The 23,977-nt window shown below is 39.0% G+C and overlaps 1 protein-coding gene across 7 annotated transcripts in view; it reads left to right on the forward strand.

The window, feature by feature from the left end:
- Positions 1–23,977, forward strand: part of lola (longitudinals lacking) — a 581,907-nt gene that overhangs the window by 426,501 nt on the left and 131,429 nt on the right. Inside the window, exon 5 of one of the 7 annotated variants that reach the window (XM_067135846.2) lies at positions 17,561–18,111. The exons of 5 other annotated variants lie outside the window; for them this stretch is intronic. In XM_067135846.2, the coding sequence (XP_066991947.2) occupies positions 17,561–18,096 (536 nt within the window). In that variant the 3' untranslated portion in view covers positions 18,097–18,111. Of the gene's footprint in view, positions 1–9,448; positions 9,721–17,560; positions 18,112–23,977 lie in introns of those variants that run through there. One more of the 7 variants, XM_067135858.2, reaches the window with a different exon arrangement.

A 23,977-nucleotide genomic window follows, 5' to 3' on the forward strand; every position in this document is an offset into this window, starting at 1 on the left:
GACAGTCTCAGGTCATACTGTCACATATGGTCACAGGATTGCTCCTGAAAGGTATTTCATTATAAACTCTGTATTTCTGAGGCATGAAGTGAGTAAGCCAGTTCGTTTCAGAAATGTTCTGTAACATAAATCAGTTTTCAAATAACTAGCAGCAACCTACAGTCTTTATTCGAAAACTTATGAAATATAATGTAGTGAAACTCATTTATCCACATTATTCCATTCTCAATTATTTATTTATTTATTCATTCATTCTGGATCAGCAACAGCATAATGGCAAATGACAAAGATCCGAGATATGTGCAATAGTTATTAATCTAAAATGAAAGATATACAGATATTTGCAAAGGACACAAATATATATAATAAAATATATTACATATTTACATAAACAATGACATAAACAAAGCAAAATACACTTAAATACAAGAGAAGAAACAGGAAGGAACAAATTAAGTTATATGAGAAATACACTGAAGAAAATGGAAATTGCAACACCCAGAAGGAGTGGTGCTACATTGCTGCAATTAAAGATGCAGGACGAGTATTTGATTGTGATTCGATGATTACACTTTCAGGTCCCTCTGACTGCAAGTTTGGACAACAATCAATACAGGATGTGCCCACCACGAGCTGCAATACATTGATGAATTCGTCGAGGCATGGAGTCAATAAGGCCCTGGATCGCTTCCTGAGGAATTGTGGCCCATGCTTGCTGCACTGCACGGGTCAGTTGTTCCAGAGTTGTGGGTGGCTGAGGACGGTTGGCCAGTTGTCGACCCATCATGTCCCACACATGCTCAATAGGACTGAGGTCCGGGGATCTGGCGGGCCATGTCGTGGAGAGCTTCTCTGGAGATGTGTGCAGTGTGAAACCGGGCATTGTCCTGCTGAAACATCCCATTAACAATGTTCGCCATCATAGGGACAACCACTGGATTGAGTACCCTATCAACGTACTGTCAAGCAGTCATAGTGCCCTCAACAAGCACTAATTGTGATTTCACATTAAAGCCAATAGCTCCCCAGACCATAATGCTTGGTGTTGGCCCTGTGTGCCTCTCGACAATAAGATCTGGGCTGCCCCTCTCCCCGGTATGTCGGCGCACATGATTCCGGCGATCACTGCGGGCAAGACAGAAGCGCGATTCATCACTAAAGACGACCCTATGCCATTCGTCGACCCACGTCGATCTTTCTCGACACCAGGCCAGCCTTACACGTCGCTGTTGTGGGGTCAATGGAACACCTTCTGCAGGGACACAGGCTCGTAAGCCAGCTGCACACAGGCGATTAACCAACTGTTTGTTGTGTAACGTGGAGTTCCACAGCTGCTCAAATTTGCGCTGCTGTTGCATGGGGTTTCATCCGGGCCATCCGAATGATGCGGCAATCCTCTCTCACAGTTGTCCGTTGCGCTGGGCCTGTGCCAGGTCTACGAGTGTGGGTACCTTCACTTGTCCACTGCTGCCATACACGTTGTACTATAGATGCCTATCGGCCAACACATACAGCGACAGTCCTTAGCGATAATCCAGCCTCACACAGCCCAATTATCCGAGCCCTCTCAAACGGTGACAGTTGTTGATAGCGTGCTCTTCTCTGTCGTCGAGGCATGTTTGACGGGGAACACTTCACTGCACAGACTGCAAGTCAACTATGCTACACCAGAGTCCGTATACTGGAGTTGATTCCTCCGCGACCAACCACGTGGGGAGACCTGTAGCAACAATCCAATGGGTCTGAAACTTTGATCGTTTACATACCTACAGTGGTGGTCAAAATAATAGAGCCACCTGGCAAAGGTTTAGAATAAAGTGCAAATTTATTACTAGACATGTTTGTACTATGATGGAAACAAAATTTTACGTTGTACAGGAACCATTACAACAGAGTCACATTGTACCACAGTCAGTTATATAGATAACACAGCTGAAACTAATCAGTAATATTCAAAATAATACCAGACCACAGAGTCAAAAAAATAGAGCCAATTGACACAAATATTTTGTACTTGATCTAAGTCTTATGAAATTTACAGGAACAGTCGTTTTTGCATAGGAGTGCATTAGTACTTCGTGGTGTAACCCTTATTTTTTAGGATTTCCCTGCACCTCTTACCCATAGAGTCGACTAAACGCCTGCATTCGTCGCTGCTGATTGCATACAAGGCTCTCTGGATTTCTTCCCAAAGTTTATCTAAAGACGTAGCTTTTGAGCGGTCAATTCTCTTGTCTACGATCTCCCATAAGTTCTCGATGGATGATGCGTCAGGGGATTGAGGTGGCCACTCTAATACTTCGATATGGTGATATTGAAAAAACTGCCTTATGATCCTTGCAGTATGCTTTGGATCGTTATCGTGCTGAAATTTCCATTTCAGCGGCATTTCCTCTTCAGCATAAGGCAGCATCACATTTGCTAAGATGTCGTTGTACATTTCTGCGTTCATTATGCCGTTGATACGGTGTATTGGACCAAGACCATACCATGAAAAACATCCCCATACCGTAACACTTCCGCCACCGTATTTCACAGTTTTTAAAGTGTACTTGGGATTAAATTCCTGGTTTGGTGGGCGGCGCACATAGACTTTTCCGTCTGAGGCAAACCTATTATACTTGGATTCATCGGACCAAAGGGGTTTGTGTTCATTTCTCCGGGCGAAGGCCAACCTTTTCCGAACATTAGCTTTTGAAACATGTGGCTCCTGTCTCGCAATGCGCCCATTCAATTTTGCGGATCTCAGTCGTCTTTGAATCGTTGAAGTTGATGGTTGAACATCATTTTTGTCGCTAAACAAAATGGCTTTCAGTCGTGGTGGTGACAAAAATGGGTTTCTTTACTTCCCTAGTGATGAGTCTGTCTACGCGAGGAGTAGTTACACGAGGTCGCCCCCTGTTCCCCACCTGCGGCTTTGTTTGTTTTGCACCGAGCTCGATAGCTGCAGTCGCTTAAGTGCGGCCAGTATCCAGTGTTCGGGAGATAGTAGGTTCGAACCCCACTGTTGGCAGCCCTGAAAATGGTTTTCCGTGGTTTCCCATTTTCACGCCAGGTAAATGCTGGGGCTGTACCATAATTAAGGCCACGGCCGCTTCCTTCCCACTCCTAGCCTTTCCTGTCCCATCGTCGCCATAAGACCTATCTGTGTCGGTGCGACGTAAAGCAACTAGCAAAAAAAAAAAAAAAATTGTTTGTTTTGCCAGTCTAATGGCGTTCTGGACTCGTTTTCGTGAAACGTGTAAATCTTTGGCTATTTGATTCATGGATATCCCACTTTTGAACATCCGGAACATTACTATATGACCATCATCACTTGTATGCTCTGCTCTGCCCATCTAGAAGAATGTAAACAAAACCAAACTCAGTTTACATACAAAATAATATTGAGTGGAGGTTTGTTGACAAATAATATCGCTAGCCCCCAAAACAACTGCCAAAAAATCAATTTGAACGGGACTTCTGTAAAACGGCTCTATTATTTTGACCCATAAGATTCTTACCTTTATGCCTCTTTTCGAACGTCTAGCTCAAACGCTTCCTTTCGCACGACTACAGACAGCAGCGACGTCTTCCATGATGTTGTCTAAAAGGGACTGACAACACGGCACTCGAGGAGATTTTGCGAACTAATAGATATCCTAGTTCTTAATCTCGACAATAGAGGTGGCTCTATTATTTTGACCGCCACTGTATATGGCATCGTTCCATATCTTGAAAATCATCACAGACGACCAATGTCTTGATGGTGTTGCAATTTCCATTTTCTTAAGTGTATCATGAAAGAAGGAAGAATACGATACGAAGATATCTAGGTTCTTGTTCATAGATAGGTATTAAACATTGCTGGAAAACTTACAGAAAAGGACCTTTGGGTGAGAGAAAGCTGAGAGTAAGGAACATGGAAGAGGGTCTTCATTCTGGTGGTACTACGGGATGAGATGTGGAGGGGCATTAAATATATATAAATTAATTAATTAATTAAGAAATATGTATTTATGTCGTAATGGAGGTAAAGAGTAACCTACCAATAAAGGACGATTTTGAACCTGAACACTAATGAGGGTTAGCAGAAGAGTTTGCGATTGGTCAACTTTTTTTTCGTCATGAACCACATATAATTATTTCTCCACTTCCACATTTCACGTAATTTTATTTAGCGTATGGCTTATACAGACAATATCAGTAATATATATACACACACACATATTTACAGCTGAGAAACAAAGTAATTTGTGCTTCACAATTGAATGGATGAAAACCATAACGGTATAAGTGACATTTATAAAAAATAGTTAAGTGCAGGATGTAACTCCGGGAGGATGTATCCTTTTAGCAGCAAAGTGATACTAGTGATAGCGGTAATATTCTGCGCTCTAGTGATGGGTGGTAGAACTACAAATAGCATGCTTTATATGAGTGTTAACCTTTTTCTCTGAATGACCAAAGTGCTACTTATACCATTATGGTTTTCATCCATTCAATTGAATATCAAGTTTTTCAATCCAACGGACAGCATATAGAGATACCAGCAGTAACTCATCTTCATCACCGTGATAGGCTCGAATCTCACATTCCCTGACAATATGATGAATAGTCTGGTTTGGAGCTCCACAGTCACAGTCTGGATTAGGTAACTTCTTCCATTTATGGAGAGCGGCTCTGCACCGGCCATGTCCTGTTCTGATTCTATTCAGGGCAGTCCAGGTCTTGCGTAGTAGGTCGGATCCACTTGGAAGTGTGGGACTTGAGAAGAAGGTACGAAGGTGCACATCCGTTGCTGCCTCCCATCTACTTTTCCACTCATCAAGAGATTTAAAATCGTTAGCATCCATGTTAGCAGCATCATGCAGAGTTGGATGGCGTGATTTTAGTCTATTAAGATTCAGAAGTGGCAGGTCACTATTCACGGGTAGACTAGGATTTCTCGAGATCTTGTGGAATTCCTTCATAAGGGCATTAGATCGGCGTAGATCATGTGGCATTATACCAGTAAAAATGAAATGTCGTATGGCTTTTATTGCCGGGATATCCCAGGAAGGGTTCGGCTCGCCAGATGCAGGTCTTTCTAGTTGACGCCCGTAGGCGACGTGCGCGTCGTGATGAGGATGAAATGATGATGAAGACAACACATACACCCAGCCCCCGTGCCATTGGAATTAACCAATTAAGGTTAAAATCCCCGACCCGGCCGGGAATCGAACCCGGGACCCTGTGAACCGAAGGCCAGTACGCTGACCGTTCAGCCAACGAGTCGGACATTATACCAATTAACAGTGGAAGCCAATGAGCTGGAGTAGATGTGATTGCGCCAGATATGATGCGCATTGTGGTATTAAGCTGGGTGTCAACAAGCCTTGTATGATGACTGTTCATCCAAACAGGTCCACAATACTCAGCACTTGAATACACCAAACCCAAGGCTGAAGATCGCAAAGTGGTTGCTGAAGATGCCCAGGTAGTTCCACACAGTTTGTGAAGGATGTTATTTTGAGACTTCAACTTTTGTGCTAAGTTCAGGAGGTGTTGTTTGAAGGATAGTGTACGGTCCAAGATGACACCAAGGTATTTTGGGTTCCAGTTATGACGAAGAATTCTCCCTCTGAAACTAACATTCAGTTTCACGTTCGCCAAACTATTATTGAAATGGAAGCGAGACACTTCTGTTTTATTCACACTGGGTTGAAGTCTCCAGATTTTGAAGTAATTTTTCAGTAAAGACAGGTCTTTGGTCAGAATGTCTTCAGTCGTCTCCATTAGCGTTGCTCATGTCTGTAGGTTTAACCTTTAATTTCCCTACACGTGCCTCCTGGGTGGTGCTAACTGAGCAACAGTGAAAACAGGCAGCCAGACTATCCACAGGATCTCCTGGCAATGACATATTTTCGACGAAATAATTTCACGTAATAAAACATTGATATAAAAACTTGCCTTGAATTTACATTGGTTAATTTCAGCGAATATGTCGAGTTTCAGTATGCTTTTGTTTGTTGCCATGAAACATGTGAAACTCTTTGTTAAACCATTTTTTTCTCCACTTACTTACTTACTTTGCAAGTCCGGTAAGTACACTCACCTACAGTCATCAATAGCAACCAAAGATATGGTAAAATCGGCTTATTTCCCTAGAAACAATGTAATACTTGGTGTACTTACAGTAGTAAAAGTTGAAAAAAGTATAATATTTAAGATACCTGCTATCATTATATAGTGCAGTTACCGTTATTTGGTCAAATTCTTCTTCTTCTTAATCTGTTTACCCTCCAGGGTCGGTTTTTCCCTCCGACTCAGCAAGGGATCCCACCTCTGCTGCCTCAAGGGCAGTGTCCTGGAGCTTGAGACTCTGGGTCAGGGGATACAACTGGGGAGGATGACCAGTACCTCACCCAGGCGGCCTCACCTGCTATGTTGAACAGGGACCTTGTGGGGGGATGGGAAGATTGGAAGAGATAGACAAGGAAGAGGGAAGGAAATGACTGTGGCCTTAAGTTAGGTACCATCCTGGCATTTGCCTGGAGGAGAAGTGGGAAACCACGGAAAACTACTTCCAGGATGGCTGAGGTGGGAATTGAACCCACCTCTATTCAGTTGACCTCCCGAGGCTGAGTGGACCCCGTTCCAGCCCTCGTACCACTTTTCAAATTCCATGGCAGAGCCGGGAATCGAACCCAGGCCTCCAGGGGTGGCAGCTAATCATACCAACAACTACACCACAGAGGCAGACTGCTCCCATTCTAAAGAACAAAAATATACTATTTTCTTGTAAAAATTTGATTTCTTTGGTTACCTAATTATGATTTTCCTTGTTAGTTGACTGTCAAATGGATTAACATGAGTATGTCCAGGAACAAGTGAAATGTTTTAAGAAAATAAAATCAACAGTATTATGCTTTTTGCTATTGACTCAGACAGATCTTATGGCGATACTGAGATAGGACAATGCTAGGAAAAGAAGTGACTGTGGTCTTAATTAAGGGACAGCCCCAGCATTTACCTGGTGTGAAAATGGGCTCAGAAAACCATCTTCAGGGCTGCCGACAGTGGGGTTTGAACCCACCATCTTCCAAATGCAAGCTCAGAGCTATATAATCCAAACAGTGCTGCCAACTTGCTTGGTCAGCAGTAAGTTAATTAAGGTTTATTTTGATGATAAGCTGTGTTAGGAGCCTGTTAAATCAAGTGATTTTTTTTTTTTTTTTAAGAATGTCTTCCTCTTACTCAGAGGCCTCAAATTTGATTCCCTGTGATTCCAAGGATTTTAATCCTGGAGTAAGTGCAGGAACAGCATGTGAGTTCAGTCGAATAGCTGTTCAATATAAGAAACAGTAAATCCAATTAAAAAGGTCAAGCAACACAGTTGAGCGAGGATGTCGTCACTCCAACTACAGGACACGTCCAACCAATATATGCAGGCATCTGGCTAGGAAGCAGTCATCTTGGCTGATCCGGGCCCTTAATTGGCTGTATGTGCCACAAGTTTAAAAAAATAAATAAATAAAATAAGTCCTGTCTATTTTTCCCAAATGCAAATTTGTCTTCATCATTGGTTTTTAGTAGACTGCCATTAATTTCTGAAGTGAATACTACCCCTCAAACTGTCCGGCCCCACGGTGTAGGGGGCAACGCGACCGCCTGTCACCCATTGGCCCCGGGTTTGATTTTCAGCCAGGTCAGGTTTTTAAATTGTAATGATTAATATCCTTTTCCTGGGGACTGGGTGTTTGTGACATCCTTAATCATCCTTTCCTCACACACAACATTCCACACTACCGCCATTCCAATTACACGCAGTTTCATACAATATGGTGCCAGTAGGGGCAAAAGATCCACATGGGTCGACGCCCCAAACAAATAGCATTTTTTTTTTAAACCCTCAAACCCAAAAAGGTTGGCTATCCTAGTTTAGATGATATATGTTCATAGAATGGTCACCTCATCCACGTATACAACCATTGCCACTGTTATTTTATGGCTACATTTCATTCACATCATCATTTGTATGCGATGCTGATGGCGTTCTAGATGGTAAGACAGCTTGGATATTCTTTTTCACCTTGTAGAATTGCCTCTACCACTCAAGGAGAGCACTTTCTCCTAGAATCTCATATGGACCTGTCACATACAGCAATTGCCATATAATGTATTTGAGATAGTTTTGCTTTCTTCACACTTAACTTTGTTGGTTTGTTGCTTTTCTGAAATATGCTGAGTGTATCAATTTGCATGTGCTTCTGTAACAAACTCTTGATAAAAGTAGAAACATGAACATGTTGAATCTTTTTTCCTGTGAAATCTTGATGAACACAGTTTGTAATACCAATATAAATGGTCCTTTATTGGACATTATAAATTTTCCAACTAACTCATTCCTGGTTGCCAGTGTTTCGCCCTCATGTGCTAGGCTGGGCTCATCAGTTGGTACCTAGCACACCTACCAAGACACCGGCCAGTGCATACTGGGCAGGCCACTGCGTAGGCTAATTGTAGCCACCGGCAGTGCCAAAGCTCTATGAGACACTTTGTCTCATTATCAAAAATTGATGCCTGCTTGGCCATCAGATGATACAGATGTTAATTCCCATAGGGAATCTGAAATATTTGTTCCAAATGAGTAAATTTATAATACCAATATAAATGGTCCGTTATTGGACATTATAAATTTTCCAGCTGACTCATTCGTGGTTGCTAGCGTTTCGCCCTCGTGTGCTAGGCTGGGCTCATCAGTTGGTACCTAGCACACCTACCAAGATGCTGGCCAGTGCATACCGGGCAGGCCACTGCGTAGGCTTATTGTAGCCACCGGCAGTGCCAATGCACTATGAGACACTTTGTCTCATTATCAAAAATTGATGCCTGCTTGGCATGCACTGGCCGGTGTCTTGGTAGGTGTGCTAGGTACCAACTGATGAGCCCAGCCTAGCACATGAGGGGAACGCTGGCAACCAGGAATGAGTTAGCTGGAAAATTTATAATGTCCAATAACGGACCATTTATATTGGTATTATAAATTTACTCATTCGGAACAAATATTTCAGATTCCCTATGGGAATTAACATCTATATCAAACGAACACAGTTTGGTCTTGAAAAAAGTAAGATTCTCAAGAATAAAGAATAATCTTTAAAACTTTCTAGATGAAGGTTGTAACTTCAGCATGTGTTCTCCCAAAACATTTAAGAATAATCAATGCAATATTTGGCATTTGTTCCCTTGACATTATGGCTTCTTGATATTCATCTTCCATCTTGCAAAGTTTCTATTTAATTACAAGTAATTAATAAGTAAGTAAGTTGACTTCTTTATCTTTTTTCATTCTCAAAACTGAGTTTTGTGTCTTCAAAATTCAATTTTATATTAGGTTGGAGTTTATAGGAAAGAGAAGATTGAATTCTTTATTTCATATTAAACATTTTTATTGTACTAACCAAAATTTTATTTATAATTACAGATACTTGGGCATCTGCTGGTGAGTTCTTGAACTATGCAAATGAAGATCATATGTATATGTTCCATTCTGAGAATAGCAATAAACGTTTTGCTTGCTTGAATTGTGGAAGGAGTTATAAAATGAAATACAGTTTACGCCTTCATCAGCGGCAAGAATGTGGCAAGGAGCCTATGTTTCATTGTGCATATTGTCCTTACAGAGGGAAGTTCAAGCATCATCTCAAGAGTCATGTAGCTCGAATCCATCATATTTTATAAGTGGCTTTTGGGTAGTGAAAGAACAGTGGAAGTTTCTGGAGGATAGTGTTACTTGCTTTTTCTGAACATTTTCTCTGAATTCATTAACCATGTTTTCTGAACATTTGTCCAGTTGTAATATTTAGAATATTTTTCATATTGTTTTATCTGATTAAGCTTATCATATGTTGTCCCATTATATTACTAATTAAACAACACCCCAGTCTGCTGGAATTGTGGTCTACAATATATTATGAACTTTGATTTCATAGCTTAAACTGTTTACCCATACTAAAGAATGTTTGCTGAAAATCATACAAATTAGGAAAACAATTTAAGAGCAGTGACTTATGTAGGGAAAAAGTGATGTGATTGATGGGCTGGGTGGGGGAGTCCAGTTGATTGAACAAAATTTATAATATACTATTTTTTAAACAGACATAAAGGTTGAATGAAAACATGAATTAGCACAGAATGACTTGTTTTCTTCTGTCAAGTGGATGTCTGCAGATTCCTCAAAATCACATCAGTTATGATAAGCCACATGGGAAATGTATCTTAGTATTAAATAGAAATGTGTTTAAGGATTGTAAACTTAGTGCAGCTTGGAAAATAAAAACAGATTAAATAGTTGCTAGCTAAATGTTCTCATTTCACCTATAAATAAAAAATACGATTATTGAAATTCCATAAATTATTGCCGAGATTAATACATTCACAAGGTGATTTATTTTAACTGATTCAATTTGAGAAATCTGAAGAGTGGATTGAAAGAAACGTGTCTTTCTGTGTTTACTAGTGTTTTTACTTCTGCTTTAGGTCCCTCTGTGGTTCAGTGGTAATGTGTTGGCCTCCAAAACCCAAGATTACAGGTTCAAACCCGGTAGACGTTGGATTTTTGAAGGGTGGAAAAAATTCCATTCGACAGTCCATGTCATACAATGTCAGCATGTAAAACAAGTTACTCTTCCATGTGGTAGAGTAAAACAGAATGTTGAAATTGATGTGCAGGCAGCCCAAAATGGTGTCAGCTTATGTCTATACACGATAGCTTAGTCCATACGGTTATTATTATTATTATTATTATTATTATTATTATTATTATTATTATTATTATTATTATTATTATTATTATTATTATTTCTTCAAGTTTTATGTCTTTAACTTTTCTTCATTGTCATAAAGTGTGTTTAACAAACAGTAATTTCTTTTTCATATCTTCATAAACTAGAATGTGGTTGAAAATATACACACAGAAGAAATATCAAAGTTCAAGTTTTTGTATTACTACCTTCAACAATTCATGACTGTGTGTTATAACCTTCCTCATTCTTAGTGGTAAGTTTTTGTTTTCCATTTGTTACCTTGTATTATGTTGCTCATAGTTAACTTTCCTATTTGCATAGTTCTGCTGATAATTATAGTCCTTAAGAGAACTCTAAATTACAGAATTAGAAATGTATTGTTTGTTATGTCAAAGGGATGGGCTCTAATAAAAGAGATTTACTTTTTGTAAGACAGGAAATATACTTGTGATGTTTCAAATATTGTCACATAGACATCTTTGTTGAATGTTATTGTGTATTACCTCCCTTAAGAACAAATCACCACCATTGATAGTTAGTTTCATACTTAGGCTTTTGGCATACAATCTAGTTGCCTTCAAATTAGTACTACTTCTTCTGTAAACCTACTGACCAATATTTGGCATTTAACAGGACATCAACTGCCTTACCTTGAACCAGGCCTATAGCCAGGGGTGGGACCTGTACTGGCATCATTTTTGGTTTACGTAGCTCAAATGCAATTAGTTAGATATTTAAAATGATCATTGTGAGTGTGGGAACCTACCGTTTGGTTTGCTTGTATGTATTCATAGCTTTGTATGAAATTACAAAGCGCCAGTTATGAGTCCTAGTCCTTTTCCTGCCATATCCTCTCCGTTTCACTTCTGTCTTCCATGCACATCTTTGGGTCTTCACTTCTGCAGCATTATGGTACATATTTTTATTTGAAATAATACTGTTCTTGAATGACAAATCAGTCTGACAATCAACATTTAAGCCTTGTTTCCTTTATTGCATAATGGCATTATTTTAGCATATTCTTTAACTTCCATCTGTACTTTCTGCTAACTGTTTTGGTTCTAGAAACATGCGCACTTAATGAGCTGAATTACTTTTATTTAAATATGATTTCCATTTTACAAAGAAAATGTCAGTATTTTTAAATTTGAGCTCTAGAACCATGTCATTTGGAATAATGATATGTCCATGAATTAGTCTTTTTCTTTTTGAAAACGTATTTCTTATTTTGGTTAAGGGGGTATGTTGATAAAACTGTCTGAAAAATAGATTGTCTACCTGAGAGTAAAATAAATTTTAATCATTGTAGGCTATTATTTAAATTTATAAATAAAACTCGCAATTTTTAATGTATGCATAGTTGGAGATGAAGATGCATTATTTTGTAAAGTACTGAGTGAAGATAAGACAGGTAGGTAAAGTTTGCAAAGTTAGAAGACACTTTCCTTATATAAACAAGTTAGCATCTTTGAGATGTGAATTTCAAGAGTTTCAAGCATATTATGACGTATCAATCAATCAATCAGTCAATCAATCAATCATCACTTATCCGTATTTAAGGCTGTCGTCCATGTGATAGATTCTTTATCAGTTGTTTACGTAGTCTTTTCTTGAGATCATGGTATACTTTTAAACGTTTTCCTATTACTCCTAAAGAAAATGCTTATTTACTTTTTCTTCTTTTCACATTAGCCTGGATAATGGAACAGCATTTTGGTTCTTATGTTTAAAACCTCTTTGACCGACATCCTTTCCAGTTTCTTCATAATTCGTGCCCTTACCTGTGTTATCTTAGTTGTAGACATTCTTGCCTGTTTTTTCCCGTGCTTGATGTTTCATTATTCTTAACACTGATTTTGAAAATCCTATAGCTCTGACTGTGTCGACTATGCACTCATTATGTTCATACCTCTTTTTATAACTTCTAATTTTTCCGTCAGTATTGCAGGTTTTTCTGTACTGCTATATCTTGGAATTATTTTGATCACAATTACCTCTTTTCCCTTCATGTTTGCATTAGAGAAGAATCCAGCAACACGATGTCAACTGGGTCGGTGCATGACTGAAGTATACTTTCCATATAGGTGACTGCCATGCATATATTATACTGCTGATTCAGTTCTCAGTTCTTTTAAAGTTGTTTCACTAGCTCCCTGTATGGCAGTGGTAGAGTGTCAGCCTCTGGATCCCAAGATAATGGGTTCAAACCCAGGTGGTCGGAATTTTGAAGGGCGGAAAGACAGTCCATTCGACACTCCATGTCGTACGAAATCGGCATGTAAAAGGTCTGTAATGACACAATTGGTGTTTACCAGACAAAATTCATTAAGACTCAGACATAGACGTCCAAGAAAGATTCGGGTTATTCTGCCGTCTACAGTAGTAGGCCAAGAGTAACAGACATAATGAAATGGCGTATAGCTTTTATTGCCGGGAGTATCCGAGGACAAGTTCGGCTCGCCAAATGCAGGTCTTTTGATTTGACGCTCGTAGGCAACCTGCGCATTGTGATGACGATGAAATTATGTTGAAGACGTCAAATACACCCAGCCCACGTGCCAGTGAAATTAACCAATTATGGTTAAAATTCCCAACCCTGCCGGGAATCGAAACCGGGACCCTTGTGGCCAAAGGCCAGCACGCTAACCATTTAGCCATGAAGCTGGACAAAAACGGATATAAAAGTTGATGAGCAAGCAGCCAAATGGTGTCAAATTAAAATGCTTGCTCACAGTAAATGAGGCCATATGATTATTATTGTTTAACCTCTTTTATGATCTTGTCTTGTGTATTTCACTATTCTTCACGTGTTTTCATCTCATTGGTGGTAATTCCACGAACATCAGTTTTCACCTCCATACTATAGGATGGGTCTTGCTATGATTTTGTTTACACGTATGCTGATATGTCTTTGAACAAAGGATGGCTTCAAAACGTGATTTATAACTCACAGAGTTTTTTATATTTCATGATTTTATGTGGTAAGTCAGCTTCCTCTCTCTAAGATACTGGTAATGTATAACAAGATCAAATTAATTTATTCTTTCCAATAATTAATACATACATTATCATTATAGACCGTTATGCCTTTCAGCGTACTGTATGCAAGCCTCTGTAAATTTACTACACGTCGCACAATCCTGTGTTTGCAACTAGTGCTGTGGCCTCATTTAGTTCTACACCTCTTATCTTTAAATCGTTAGAAACTGAGTCTAACCATCGTCGTCTTGGTCTCCCTATACTTCTCATAACCTCCATAACAGAATCCATTAATCTCCTAGGTAACCTATCCTTCTCCATTCCCCACACATGACCCCACCACCGAAGCCAGTTTATGCGTACGGCTTCATCAATTGAGTTAATTCCTAACTTAGCTTTTATGCCCTCATTCCGAGTACCCTCCTGCCATTGCTCCCATCTGTTTGTACCAGCAATCATTCTCGCTACTTTCATGTCTGTTACTTCTAACTTATGAATAAGATATCCTGAGTCCACCCAGCTTTCACTCCTGTAAAGCAAAGTTCGTCTGAAAACAGACCTATGTAAAGATAGTTTCGTCTGGGAGCTGATTTCCTTCTTACAGAACACTGTTAATCACAACTGTGAGCTCACTGCATTAGGTTTACTACACCTTGATTCAATCTCACTTACTATATTACCATCCTGAGAGAACACACAACCTAAATACTAGAAATTATCTACGTGTTCCAGCTTTGTATCACCAATCTGACATTCAATTCTCTTGGATTTCTTACCTATTGACATCAATTTAGTCTTCGAAGGCTAATTTTTATACCATGCTCATAGCACCTATTTTCAAGTTCCAAGATATTAGACTGTAGGCTTTCAGCACAATTTGCCATTAAGACCAAGTTGTCAGCATAGGCCATACTGTTTACTACATTTCCACCTAACTTAATCCCTCCCTGCCTCTTTATACCTTTCAGCAGATGATCCATATAAACTATGAACAGCAAAGGTGAAAGATTACAGTCTTGTATAACCCCTGTAAGTACCCTGAACCAAGAACTCATTCTACCATCAATTCTCACTGAAGCCCAATTATCAACATAAATGCCTTTGATTGATTTTAATAATGTACCTTTAATTCCATAGTCCCCCAGTATGGCGAACATCTTTTCCCTCGGTATCCTGTCACATGCTTTCTCTAGATCTACGAAACATAAATAAATCTGTCTGTTCCTCTCGTAGCATATTTCATAACCTGGCGCATACTGAAAATCTGATCCTGACAGCCCCTCTGTGATCTGAAACCATACTGGCTTCCATCCAACTCCTTCTCAACCACTGATCGCACCCTCCCTTCCAGGATGCCAGTGAATATTCGTACTTTGCCTGGTTTACTAATCAATGAGGTACCTCAATAATTGTTGCAATCCTTCCTGTTCCCTTGCTTATAGATAGGTGCAATAACTGCTTTTGTCCAATCTGAAGATACCTTACCAACACTCCATGCTAATCTTACTACTCTATGAAGCCATTTCATCCCTGCCTTCCCACTATACTTCACCATTTCAGGTCTAATTTCATCTATTCCTGCTGCTTTACGACAGTGGAGTTTATTTACCATCCTTTCCACTTCCTCAAGTGTAATGTCATCAACATCATTTTCCTCGTCCCCATGAGCTTGGCTGTTCGCATCACCACCAGGAAGATTTCCTTTTACGTTGAGAAGATTTTCAAAATATTTCCTCCACCTCTCCAGTGATTCCCTGGGATCTATTATGAGTTCACCTAAATTACCCAAAACACTATTCATTTCCTTTTCCCTCCCTTCCTATGATTCTTTATTACTGTCCAGAAAGGTTTCCCTGCTGCTTGACCTAGCCTTTCCAGGTTATTACCAAAATCTTCCCATGACTTCTTTTTGGATTCGATAACTATTTGTTTTGCTCTGTTTCTTTTATCTACGTATAATTCTTTGTCTGCATCGGCCCTTGTTTGGAGCCATTTCTGATAAGCCTTCTTTTTACATTTACAAGCTGCTCTCACTTGATCATTCCACCAAGATGATTGCCTTTTCCCATCTTTACACACAGTTGTTCCTAGGCATTCCTTTGCTGTTTCTACCACAGCATCCCTGTATACCACCCATTCTTTTTCTATATCCTGAACCTGCTTACTGTCTAATGTTCGAAACTTCTCACTAATCATATCCATGTACTTCTGTCTAATATCCTCATCCTGGAGATTTTCTACCCTTATTCGTTTGCAGACAGATTTCTTTTTCTCTATCCTAGGCGTAGGCCTAGAGATACTTAGTTCACTACAGATCAGATAGTGGTCTGTATCATAAAAAAATCTCCGGAAAACTCGTACATTCCTAACAGACTTCCTGAATTCAAAGTCGGTTAAGATTTAGTCTATTATGGATCTGCTACCCCTAGCCTCCCATGTGTAGCGGTGAATAGCCTTATGCTTGAAGAATGTATTCGTAACTGCTAAACCCATACTAGCACAGAAGTCCAGCAAACGCTTCCCATTCCCATTAGCTTCCGTATCTTCCCCACATTTACCAACCACCCTTTTGTATCCTGCAGTTCTATTTCCAACTCTCGCATTGAAATCGCCCATTAGTACTATCCTATCCTTACTGTTGACCCTGACTACGATGTCACTCAATGCATCATAAAACTTGTCAGTGTCATCCCCGTTGCACCCTCACATTGTGAATACACTGACACAATTCTTGCCCTAATTCCGCCAACTGCCAAATCTACCCACATCATTCGCTCATTTACATGCCGAACAAAAACTATGTTGCGTGCAGTGGTATTCCTGATAAATAGCCCTACCCCATACTCTGCCCTTCCCTTTCTAACACCCGTCAAGTACACATTATAATCTTCTCTCTCTTCCTCGTTATCTCCCCTTACCCGAATATCATTTACTACTAGCACATCCAGATGCATCTTCTTTGCTGACTCAGCCAGGTCTACTTTCTTTCTTCTATAAGCCCCATTAATATTGATAGCTCCCCATCGAATTCCATTTCGTTCGCCAAATTGTTTCCAAGGAGTCCCTCGCCTGTCAAATGGGAGGGGGACTCCGTTACTCCCATAGGTCCAAGGCTTGCTTAAAATGTTCTGAGCTCGGTAAATTCATGAAGCGGGATGCTACCCTACTTGCACATAGTTAAAGTGAGGATCTCTCCTCTAACGGGTTATGGATCACCGGTGTATTGTATAGTCCTAGCCGTCTGAGCACAAAGAGGGCCATGACTCAGAATATGTCTGAGTTGCCCACTCTCATTCCATAGCAACTGGTATCCCGACTCTCAGGACCACTTACTAGGCCACTCAGCCGTTGCCCATGGTTCACGAACTAGGACGTGACTACAGTAACCCACACTGTGAACCAATAATTAATTGTTTAAAGAAATTTTGTTTGGAATGGGTTCATTCCCTTTAAAAGCCATAATTTTAGTTCCATGTTTCCATGTACTAATATTATACTTGGTTGATTTTTTGTGCAAATTATGGACCGATCGTTGTAGGTCATCTTCTGTAGGGACGGCTTGTGCAGTATCATTTACGAACAAGATAGAATCGAACTCCAAATTTTTATAATACATATGTTGCCGTACTTCTCCTGCTGCCACTCTTTCATAACAGTATTTGTCTGACATTTCTGTAAATTGATTTCCATTGTCTGTCTGTCCCCAATCGTAATTGATTTTAAATTGTTCTAATATGTCTTGTTAAGTTGAAGACTTAATTAATGAAGATACAGATAATCTACTAATATGTTCTTTTTCTTTCAATTTGCAGCTGGTTGGAACTCTTTTGAAGATTTTGGAAATACTTCTCATGATTTTCTTGCAACTGATATACCTGAAATTTACAAGAGAAGTAATGCAGGAGATGTAAATGACTTGCATGCTTCTATGGCACAGATCATACAAGTTACAGGATTTGCTACTGCACAAGACAGTGATAATGAACATTTTTGTTCAAAATGTGGCAAGAAAAATTCCAGTAAATTTATGTTGTATAGGCATATAAAATATGAATGTGGCAGATTACCAGCATTTCAGTGTCCTCACTGCCCATACCGTGCAAAGCAGAAAGCGCATTTGTCTGAACATGTTTATCTGAAACACATAAACCCTGGCAAGCATAGCAAACCACATGTATGTTCAGCATGTGGCAAAAGTTATAAAGTGAGAAAGTCTTTGCTCTTTCACTTGCGACATGAATGTGGAGTGGAACCTGCATATAAGTGTCATCTGTGTGACTTTCAGACCAAACGTAAAGAAAGTATGACAACTCACATGGTTGCCATACATTCACTTTCTAAACTCTGAACAAGGCATCCTTTGAGCTATCTGGAGATAAAATAATTTCTGCTGGTGATTGTATGAATTGTACATAAAATATTCATAAAATATTTGCATATAACAACTTTTTTTTACAGAATTAAACTGACTTCGTGAATTCCCTCATGTTGCAGCACTTTGCCTCTTTCTGTATGACTGTCCTCCTCAGTTGACTTCCAAGACAGGGACACTTAGTGTTTTGTGTCTGGTACCAACATTGTGGTTAGAAAGACAGCTTTTTATGATATTTATTTATTTAATTGTATGGTGATTTTATACAATATACAGTGTATACACTAGGCAGAATCAAACTTTAAAGTCTATCCTTCTCAGCCATTCAGATAAACCAGGGGTGAGAGCGAACAAATCATCAGGAGTGCCAGGGTACGAATAAAGAGGACATCGTTGGACCAGGTGCTCAATCGTCTGTTCTTCCAGGTTACAATCACACATTGGTGAACTGATCCAACCCCACTTGTACCTGAAATAATTGCAACAACCATATCCATACTAAATGCAATTTGATTTGTGCTTGTTGAAAATTCACTCTGTGTGATTGGGGTGGGTGGTTTTCAGGCCAGTAACATTATTCATAGGGTCCTCCTCACCTGATTGGTCACCCACAAACCACGTCCTGTATGTAAAGTGCAGTAGAGCTTAGTTGACATGTAGTCCATGAGGTGCAGTAACGTGAAGTGTTCACTTTGAAACATGCCTCGCCGAGAAGTACAAACAGGATATCATCCACTGTTACCAGCTGAGAGGACCCAAATAATTGGTCTGTGTGAGAGTGGGTTATTGGTACAGACTGTAGCTGCACTTGTTGGCTGAAATGCATCTACGGTACAATGTGTTTAGCAGCAGTGGTCACATGAAGGGACACATGTTTGGGGACACGGGACTACTCTGACAGATAGTCGCTTTCTGTCTCTTTCTGCACGACTGTCCTCCTCAGCTGACTCCCAGGACAGGAACACTTGGTTTTTTGTGTCTGTTACCAACATTGTGGTTAGAAAGAGTTTTTTTTTTTTTTTTTTTTTTTTTTGTAGGAAGATTGCCACATTACCTGAGTTTCTTTGACAGACCCACAAGCAACAGCATGAGAAATTCAAGCCACTGTAGCACCATACATTTTGTGACAAACAATTAGTAATCATTTGTGTACAGGTGACTGCTCCTGCAGGAAATATTCCTCAGATCCTATAACAGCGACCACAACCTAGGCTGCAATTGCACAGGATGTGATCCTAGGCCTTACTGACTCCATGACGTGCGGGGTTCAGCAATGTATTGCAGTACGCATGTGTGCCCAGATGCACCAGAAAGTGCTGTCAACTCATCACTATCTTACACCTGTCCACCATGCAGTTTTCATTTACTTTCATTTATGTATATTGAGAGAGAGAGAGAGAGGGGGGGTGAGAGTGGCTGTGTGTGTGTGTTCATATTCTGTATTTTAAGTGGTTGGCAAATACAGATTCAGTGTTACATATCAATGATGTTGTGTGTTTTTTATTTTTTATTTTTTTATTTTTATGAATACCATCTTTTAAGTGTGTGATTGTAACACTGTAGCAGCAGTAATAACAACACATGCTCACAAGATAATATACTGGCACCAATCTGTTAATGATGGTATTTTCTTCTACTGAGTTGAGTGGCTATGTGGTACAAATGATGTAGCTGTAAGCTTGTATTCAAGAGAGGTTGGGTTCAAGCATCACCATAAACAGCCCTGAAGAAGGTAGATTCTTTGTCCAGGTTGGACTGTATTATTTTATATGCCTAATGTACAAGTTGCTGATGTTTCGGAAACATCTTGGTATTCTTTATCAAGGTGACTGATCGAAGATAATCAGTAAGTAGTTGATTTTTGACTGGGGAAACTGATTACATCAGATCAAGTTGAGGTACATCAGTTGCCTTGATGAAGATGCATTCAAAATGTTTGCAGTTAATTTTATTATGCTAATGCCTTATATGCACTTGCCAACTAAATGGCACAAATACAGAGACATCAACCACAAGCATGGGAACACCATGAAATACCTGTATTCATGCACACTCTGTCCGAAAGCAGTAACATTCTCAGTGAATAAATACAATTCAAATCACATGCACTATTCTGCCACATCATACAAAACTGTATTTCTAATTGCAGTGTTGGTAACAGAAACAAAACATTAAGTGTTTCTTTTCTAAGAACAAAGAAGTAAATAACATATTGTTATAATACAGTAGCAAAGTATGTTTAATGCTATAAAATTGTTGTCATCACTATGTAAAAACATAAACATTGAAGAATTTTAACATCTTTCTGTAAAGAATTCAATAAATTATTTGTATCCTACAGTTCTTCCATAGTGTATAATAAATACATCATGTATTAATTGTTTTCCAAGCATTCCTTCTGATAGCAGTTTGCAGAATTGCTAAAATATTGCTTTAGAGCTCTGACAGCAATTCAAAGTCTCAGATGGAAACTTGTTTTCAAAGTATACAATCTCAAAAGCATTTTCAGGTATTTTCCCATTATGGCACTAGTGGTAAGCCAGTTTGACATTTCCTACCTTGGTCATTGAGAAATATTTTAGTTATGTGTAATTGTCATCCTTGTTCATTTTGTACGAATTTTTTGTTATCCATCTCCATACCTTTTTCCCCAAATGGTTGTTGATTTTTCTGAATCACCTTGAATAGCTGGTATTGAAAGCTGCGAGTTACTTGAATTATTGTTATCAAAGTCAAATTACACTTGGGTAATTGTTATTAATAATGCCATTCCTTAAAAAACTGCAATAGAAAACTTATTCTTATTCCAGAAGAATAATTTTTCCCTCTTCTTTTTTATGTTTGATAGGTTAATTTATATGATTTAACTATCTTTATATAATGTCTGGGAGTAATTTTTGAGTGAGTTGATCTATAGCTTCTCTAGAAGACAGCCATGGTTTTAAACACTCCTAGGGCTGGTAAGATGTTTGAAATAGAAAGTCTTGTCTTAGTGTATTGGATTTTAAGTAAAACTACTCATCCTATGGCATATGGCTTTATATTAACATCATCATCACTCACCTCTCACCTATAGGCACAGTTTGGGCTTTGCACCATTGTAGTATATGTTGTTGTGTTTTTAGCAATGACAATGTAGAAATTACAATGTACGAAAGAGGAATGCTTTTTCATGAACTTCCCATTAACTGCAAGATATTTTGGGTGGTATTCAGATAAAGGTAAGCATTTTGATACAAGGCCAGAAGAACAATAGTGAATTTCAGGAAAAACTCTTACCAAAACTGAAGATGAGTACACAAAAATTATATATATTTATATACCTATTTTTGGATTTTCTATTTTCAGAAGAATGTTTTACTGTTGCTTTATGTGATTTTTACTGGTACTTTAAGAGTTAAAACATCAACTTAAAGTAAGTATGGGAATAATTTCAAAGGCATATTTCTCTGACCCCAGTGAATAAGCTGATAAGTCACACTGCTAGCAGAAATGAAATATCTACACCAATTTATTGTCCTATACATCCTCCACGTTCGTGCTTACACAGGTAAGCACTGACCGCTCCTTTTATCGCATACGAGAATATGTATAAGCACATGCCTACATTTTGAGATATCTGATTGTGTGTTGAACCAGATTAAGTTCATTTGATGACTTATCAGCTTATTTACCGGGGCAGACATTTATAATAGGTGAGTATATATTTCTATCATTTCTGATAGAAAATTACTGCAAAAAACAAAGTTCAGACTGAAAAGCCTGTGGTTGGTATCTTCCTGCAAAAATAGGCACCCCTCTGTGCAGAATTTGACCTACTATGAGGGATTTATAAGGCGTTTACTATTGTTCTTCTTCTTCTTCTTCTTCTTCTTCTTGTTCATATTTTGATCATTATGATATCATTATGAAAGATATAATGCAATTGATTATATGTGGGAGGTAAGGGGCCAAAGGACATTTTAAGAAGTATCTTGAAAAATTCTGTTCATATTTTGAACAGTCATTTATCTAATAACAGAATTTTTTTCTATGTATCATATGTTTTGGTTAAAATTGACATTACCGAGCGAGTTAGCTGCGTGGTTAGGGTTGCATAGCTGTGAACTTGCATTCGGGAGATGGTGGGTTTGAATTCCACCACCGGCAGCCATGAAGATGGTTTTCCGTGGTTTCCCATTTTCACACAAACCAAATGCCGGGCCTGTACATTAATTAAGATACATTGCCACAAACCTTTGATGTGTTAGTGTGTTGTTAGACCACTAGCAAATTCTTTTTATATATTGTGGTTGTATTTTGTTTTGTCATCCTGGACCTCCATAGTCACCCTGTATGCAGTTCCTGAACTAGTCCATCTTTGGATATGTTATAGCATTCCCAAGATGAGTTTTTGCTGTCAGGAAGTTATGTTGATATTGACGACTTAATGAAAGACTTGGTGCTATAAGATAAGATTTTAATCCTCTTTCATGCAATTAATTACCAACTCTGGAGTTTCCAGATTTTATATTTTGTGTACTGCATATAATCATTGCTGGTGTGCAGGATGCGCAGTAGAAGTATTTATATGGTGCTGTCATGTACAGATTTGTACAAAGTCTAGGAAGATAGGGGAAGATCTTAATTTCTTCTCAAAGCCACTCTTAAGGTAAGAAGTTAAGGGAAGAACTTGTTTGAAGCAGTCTTGCTTTGGATAGAATCCAGCTTGCTCTACAGAAATGAGAAGTTCAATAGCAGGAGCTTGTATAAGCCTTTCTAGCTGTTTATAAGTGATACACAGTAAAGTAACAAATCTGTAGCTTTGAGGTAGGCTTTGATCCTGTTCTGGCTTCAACAATACTATGATTTTGGTCTTCTTGAATACCAGAGGCAGATGTCCTGACTGGACTACACTGCTGAAAAGGAGACAAGTCATTGTTTGGTTGCTGGACCATAGCTTTTGAGAAGTTTTGGATACATCCCATCAAATCCTGCTGCTTTACCATTCTGTAGGGAATCCAATCCATGTTGTTCTTCTGGAGAGAATGACTGTGAATAATAAGAGTGCAGCTTAACGTCTCATTTTAATTGCCTAAGTTCTTATTGTGTCTGTCTGGTGAACCTTTTGTGTCTTAATTTTCCTGGATATAGAAACAAGGTGGTCAGCTATGGTTTCTACATTGATACAGACATGCTTTCTCAGAGGTGATGTGTGGTGTTAAATCTGGGTGTTAGATGAGAGACTCTGCTTTCCTGCTTGAGTGGGTAAAATAAGGTTTTCAACAATTGAGATCCACTGTTCTCTCCTAGCATGTCCAGGGATTTCAACAGTTCTACTGTCTTCTCATGACTGCAATCTTGTTCAAACTCACTGCTAAGTGAGATCTTCTTCTATTCCAGCCAGGCACATAACTTTGCAGAAGCGTCTTGGGATGTTTCCTTGGGTAGTAGACATCATTAAACTGACAAACTAATCATAATTCTCAGGAGTAGGTTGCACCCACTTTGCATTAGCATCAGTACTTAAACTACATATCCCAGTTACCTCTCTGGAAACTTCTTTGTATCTTCTGGTTTGTATATTTTCTGATAGCATTTGCTGAACCTTTTTTTTAGACACATTACATATGCCCTGATGCATAATCTTCCTAGCGTTTTTCCCATGAGGCATAGATTGTGGTCTTCTTACTGGAATCTGGCACTGATGTTGTAAATTATACAGAAGGCCTGTGCTGGCTGTGAGGGATATTATTCAATACTTGTCTTTGGATTTGAGGAGATGGAGTCATTAAGCTTTGTGACACAAAATACAGGTCAGGAGAGTGAAGTTGGTTCCATCGAGTTGAGTGAAATCTGCCTTGATCTTTAACATCAA

The sequence above is a fragment of the Anabrus simplex genome, chromosome 1, assembly GCF_040414725.1.
Source record: "Anabrus simplex isolate iqAnaSimp1 chromosome 1, ASM4041472v1, whole genome shotgun sequence".
Classification (NCBI taxonomy): Eukaryota; Metazoa; Arthropoda; class Insecta; order Orthoptera; family Tettigoniidae; genus Anabrus; species Anabrus simplex.